This window comes from Benincasa hispida, chromosome 12, assembly GCF_009727055.1.
Source record: "Benincasa hispida cultivar B227 chromosome 12, ASM972705v1, whole genome shotgun sequence".
NCBI lineage: Eukaryota > Viridiplantae > Streptophyta > Magnoliopsida > Cucurbitales > Cucurbitaceae > Benincasa > Benincasa hispida.
The window spans coordinates 36,341,277-36,347,350 of record NC_052360.1 but is presented as its reverse complement, the minus strand read 5'-3'; the positions used below and the strand labels follow the sequence as shown (position 1 = coordinate 36,347,350).

Genomic DNA, 6,074 nt, shown 5'->3' with positions numbered 1-6,074 from the left:
GAGCCACCATTCCAAGCAACCAAACTCCAAACCAACTTGGATTCCAGCCTTTCACTTTGTGTTTGTTTGTTCTTTTTTTTTTTCTTTATTTTTTTTTTTCTGACAGTCCTTTTGTTTTTCTGACAGTTTGTGGTCCCCCACACCCCCCATGTGCTTCCCCTTCATTTCTGCCACCCTTTCCACCCTTCACTTTGCCCCATAATCCCATCTCTATCCCCTAAACTAATTATTTGAGAGGATTTAGTAATCTCAAAGGGTTGAATGTAAAAACATTGAACACTTACTTAAAAAAATATGCATTTTTAAGTAGTTAAAACAATGTGATTGACTATTAATAGATTATAATGTAAAAAGGAAGTAGATTGTGAAAGGTGTATCATATCATCCATGAGTTACTTACTATTACTAATGAAACCCATCCATTAATAACTTTTGCTCTGTGTTGCAACTTGAAACTACTCTCTCTCTCTCTCTCTCTCTCTCTCTCCCCCATTGTTTCTTTCTTCTACCTTCTTCTCCACCAGAGCTCCAAGCTATGCTTTAATCCATCTTCTTCCTATTTCCTGTTCTCTCATACTCTGTTTCTCTTTCTCTATGGAGAAGAAACCCCATTTGGGAAACAACCATTTTCTCCTCATTAATCTCTTAGCCCTCTTCTCAATCTTCCTCTCTGCAGAACCTCAAGAACTAAGCCCTGATGCCCCTGCAATGGCGGCTCTGAAAAAGAGCCTTAACCCAACTGAATCCCTTGGCTGGTCCGACCCCAACCCTTGCAAATGGAATCACGTCCTCTGTTCCGACGACAATCGAGTCACTCGAATCCAAATCGGCCGCCAAAATCTTCAAGGTACGCTCCCTTCAAATCTCCAAAATCTCACTGCTCTAGAGCGATTAGAGCTTCAATGGAACAAAATCTCTGGCCCTTTACCAAGCTTGAGTGGATTAACCTCTTTGCAAGTGCTTTTGCTTAGTGGGAATCAGTTCACTTCGATTCCAGTCGATTTCTTCGCCGGAATGAGCTCTCTTCAAGCCGTTGAGATCGACGATAACCCCTTTTCAGCTTGGGAGATTCCGGCGAGTCTTCGAAATGCTTCTACTCTGCAGAACTTCTCAGCCAACTCTGCCAATGTTACCGGACGGATACCGGAGTTTCTCGGCGGCGAAGACATTCCAGGACTGACGAATTTGCATCTGGCTTTTAATAATCTTGAAGGGGGCCTTCCTTCTAGCTTCTCTGGATCTCAATTGGAGTCATTGTGGGTTAATGGACAAAAGAGTATTGATAAGCTTAGTGGGAGTATTGATGTTTTACAGAACATGACTTCTTTGATTGAAGTTTGGTTGCATTCGAATTCGTTTTCGGGTCCTTTACCAGATTTTTCGAGGTTAAAGGATTTGCAGGTGTTGAATTTGAGAGATAACAAGTTTACTGGTCCTGTTCCAAGTTCTTTAGTGAAATCTGAGTCGTTGAAAGTGGTGAATTTGACTAATAATCTGCTTCAGGGTCCAATTCCTCTGTTTAAAACAGGGGTTTCTGTGGATATGACTGATGATTCTAACAGTTTTTGTTTGTCAGTTCCTGGAGAGTGTGATACACGAGTGAATACATTGCTTTCCATTGTGAAATTTATGGGTTATCCTCAAAGATTTGCTGAGAATTGGAAGGGAAATGATCCATGTGCTGAGTGGATTGGAATCTCTTGCAGAAATCAGAACATAACCATCATAAACTTTCAGAAAATGGGGCTTTCTGGTTTGATTTCTCCAGAATTTGCCTCTCTTAAAGGGCTGGAGAGATTGGTTCTTGCTGAAAATAACCTCACAGGTTCAATTCCTGAGGAGCTTACAACCCTTCCTTTTCTAACTGAATTGGATGTTTCGAACAATCGGCTTTCTGGGAAGATTCCTAAGTTTAGGAGTAATGTAATGGTGAAGACCAATGGCAACCCTGATATTGGAAAAGAAAATAGTGATTCTTCTTCCAAGGGTGCTCCATCGTCGGGAAGTTCGAGTGACACAAAGGTAGTGGGTTCTAATGGTGGTGGAAACTCCAGTGATGGGGAGAAGAAACCTAGTTCCATGATTGGAGTCATTGTGCTTTCTGTTGTTGGTGGTGTGTTTGTTCTGTTCTTGATTGGATTGGTGGTTTTGTGTGTGTATAAAATGAAGCAGAAACGATTTAGCCAGGTGCAAAGCCCAAACGCGATGGTTATTCATCCGCGCCATTCAGGTTCCGATAATGAGAGTGTAAAGATCACGGTTGCTGGATCGAGTGTTAGTGTAGGTGCAATTAGTGAAACACAATATGGTGCTAGCAGTGAGACTGGTGATATTCAAATGGTTGAAGCAGGGAACATGGTGATTTCGATTCAGGTGTTGAAAAATGTCACCAATAATTTCAGTGAAGAGAACATTTTGGGACAGGGAGGGTTCGGAACTGTCTACAAAGGAGAGTTGCACGACGGGACGAAGATTGCAGTGAAGAGAATGGAGTCAGGAGTCATTAAAGGCAAGGGACTAACAGAGTTCAAGTCTGAAATCGCTGTTTTGACAAAAGTTCGGCACCGACATCTTGTCGCTCTTCTCGGGTACTGCTTAGACGGAAACGAGAAGCTTCTCGTCTACGAGTATATGCCTCAAGGTACACTTAGCAGACATCTTTTCAACTGGCCGGAGGAAGGATTGAAACCTTTGGAATGGACAAAGAGGCTGACCATTGCATTAGATGTTGCAAGGGGGGTTGAGTATCTTCATGGTTTGGCACATCAAAGCTTTATACATAGGGATTTGAAGCCTTCAAACATTCTTCTTGGAGATGATATGAGAGCTAAGGTTGCAGACTTCGGTCTTGTCCGTCTAGCACCGGAAGGTAAGGGTTCTATTGAGACGAGGATTGCCGGGACCTTCGGATATTTGGCACCAGAATACGCAGGTACTTGCCTTTGAATTTCTACCATTAGCTTTTGTTTACCACTTGCTTTTTGTAGAAATAACTTCACTGCATTTTCAATCAAGGTTAAGAAGCAGTACACTAATATGTGACTGTTTCATGCTCTGCCATCTATGTCAAAACATCTTCAATGTTAGATACAAAGTAAATCTTCTTCCATGGCTTAGTTAGAACTTAGAATGTACTTCGTTGGTGTACGGCAAATGCGTAGCGACAGATAGAAAGGAAGTGAATGGCCAATGGATCAAACTCTTTTGCCTGCAATTAAGTTTGTTCCGTTGGAATATATCTGCCATTGTTGTCTTTCTTCTTGAATCACCTTTTCATGGCAATGCAAATACTATAGACAGTGCAATAAAGTTAGGAAGCATAGAGTTTGTGCCATGCCTTTCATACAGCCATTGGTCCTTCAAGATTCTGAGATTCTCTAATCTTGTTAGGGTTCTTGAGCCCATTTTTGTGATGACTTGATACTAATGTAAAAGTCTTGTTCTGCAGTTACCGGTCGAGTAACAACTAAAGTCGATGTATTCAGCTTCGGTGTGATTCTAATGGAGCTAATCACTGGGAGAAGGGCCCTTGACGAGAGCCAGCCTGAGGAGAGCATGCACCTTGTAACTTGGTTCCGTCGGATGCAAATCAACAAGGATTCCTTCCACAAGGCCATTGATCCGACCATTGATCTTACCGAAGAAACGTTTGCCAGCATCAACACCGTGGCTGAGTTAGCGGGTCATTGTTGTGCTAGGGAGCCATATCAAAGGCCAGATATGGGTCATGCAGTCAATGTTCTATCATCCCTTGTTGAGTTTTGGAAACCAACTGACCAGAACTCCGAAGATATATACGGCATCGACCTTGAGATGTCATTGCCTCAAGCTCTCAAGAAATGGCAGGCTTATGAAGGTAGAAGTCAAATGGAATCGTCTTCGTCGTCCCTCCTTCCTAGCTTTGACAACACGCAGACCAGCATACCGACACGGCCATATGGGTTTGCAGAATCTTTCACTTCTGCAGATGGGAGATGAAACCTATTTCTCGTGTAAAAGGTCATCTTTTTGGCCTTGCAAGTTCTCATTTACTTCTTGCAAAATAGTGTTTATATGTAATTGTTCTCAACACTTCGATTTCCACCTATTTTTCATGTTTTTAGTATGTGTATTAGTATTTTGAAACAGAAGAGTGTGAAGAGATGGGGAAAAGGGATATTTTGATTCATCTCTTTAACTGTATAACACTTCGGGTGCACTTTTTTAGAATTAAAACCTCCATTCTTTTTCTTTAGTCTCCAAGATTAAGTTTGGTTCTAATAAAAATTTCTCGAGAATAAATGACATGAAAGTATCTGTCATGATGTTTAAAAATTAGCTTAAAAACATTCTCACACAAAGTAAATCATAGAATTTGCAGGTCAGTGCATTTTGTGAGTTTCGTCAAAACATTCCAACATAATGGTATTGGAGATTTGGAGCAAGGTTAAAAGATATTGGAAAAAGTATCTTTTTTATCATTAAATTTTATCCGCTTTCTATTTGGATCTTAAGTTTCAAGTTAGATTCGATTTTGGTTTAATCCTTAGATTTCAAAATGTTACAATTATCGAGATTTGAGTTACATTTTAATTTGGTTTCTAGATTTCAAGATTTGCACTTTTAATCTCGATTTTTCACTAAATACTCACTTTTGATTAATTTAAAAGAATGAAAAGAGTTATAATTAATTAAATCTGACTATTTTTTGCATCACTATTAAAATCAATTTAAATTTTCCCTTCATAATTATTTTAATTTAATTAATAGTCATTAATGCAAAAGAAGAAGTGAGTAGTTAGTGAAAGTTGAAGATAAAAGTATAAAAACTTACTAACCAAATTGAAACAAAATTCAAATCTCAAAAGTAAAATCGTAGCATTTTAAAAATTATGGACTAAAAGCTAAAGGTATGACATTTTGAAACTTAGAGGCCAAATGAAAACTAAACTTTTAATCTAGGACCAAAAAAGTATTTTATCCAAAGATATTTGATGAGATTCAACAATCATCAGAGTCAAACTGGCCAACTCAAATACCAAGGGGGTAGATCTCCATCTAAGATTACTTTCAAATTGAGACTATGTTTACTACTTTTAGAATCATCCAAATAATAATGTTGGAATGGCCTAAAAGGGTGCTATTAGGATTCCCCTAACAAAAAATACAATAGAAGAACTACGTTGCAATATCAAGAGAAATTAAAAGATCAAATCTTTCGAGAGGGTTATCTCTCCCAAAGTCCCATACTCCACAATACCCAAAATCGTTCTCCCTTCTAAGGTGCCCAACTTCCCTTATAAGTAACCAAGATACCATTTTCCAATTACTATTATACCCTTAGTACTATCCTACTAATATTTCCAATACATCCCTTACTAGTAATCTCATAGGTCCCCCTAAGTCAGCTAATGCCCAAATTGCATGGTGGACACCTATTACTCCATAATGTACACATACATGCTCAAACTTGATATACAAAGTCAATGCCTTTGCTCACACACATTCATAGTAAACAAGCACAAGCTCAATCATGCAAAACTAATCTCAACAACCAAAGATATTTGCATGCTTAAAAACAAAAGATCTCCTGTAGAATCCACTCAAAAAGATTCTGTCAGCAACCTAATTTCTATTTGGGTCTTCTTCTACAACTTGGATCTAGGACCAAATCATTACTCAACAGTGTAAATCCAACCATTCAATATCACCTTTCTTTGGAGGCAATGATATGATCCAGAAACAAGTACAATCCAACCATTCAATATCACCCACTACAATTAGTTCAAGACATGTTCCTTGGAACTAACTTGACCATCCAACTAATAAGCAAATACTAATGATGATACCTGTCAACTCAACAAACATTCCTTTTCCTTTACAGGCTATCCAACAAGGACCAAAATTTGCTGCATCCAGATAAAGAATGTACCAATTTGATCTAAACTTAACTTCTGCCTATGCTTTGCTCGTTTCGTTTAATGCTGAGTTGGGTTTCAGCATACTTCCTGTTGAGCAAACATAAACAATCTGCAAGATGGGTTAGTGTTAACATTAATGAATTGAGAAAGATTTGTATGTCCCCCGATGGTTTT

The 6,074-nt window shown here is 38.9% G+C and overlaps 1 protein-coding gene across 1 annotated transcript; it reads left to right on the top strand.

The window, feature by feature from the left end:
• Window positions 1–409: 409 nt before the first annotated feature.
• LOC120067042 (receptor protein kinase TMK1) lies at window positions 410–4,242 on the top strand. The gene is made up of 2 exons (XM_039018418.1): window positions 410–2,932; window positions 3,449–4,242. Exons 1-2 carry the CDS (start codon window positions 595–597, stop codon window positions 3,976–3,978), a joined length of 2,868 nt encoding a protein of 955 aa, XP_038874346.1. The 5' UTR covers window positions 410–594; the 3' UTR covers window positions 3,979–4,242.
• The last annotated feature ends 1,832 nt before the right edge of the window (window positions 4,243–6,074 follow it).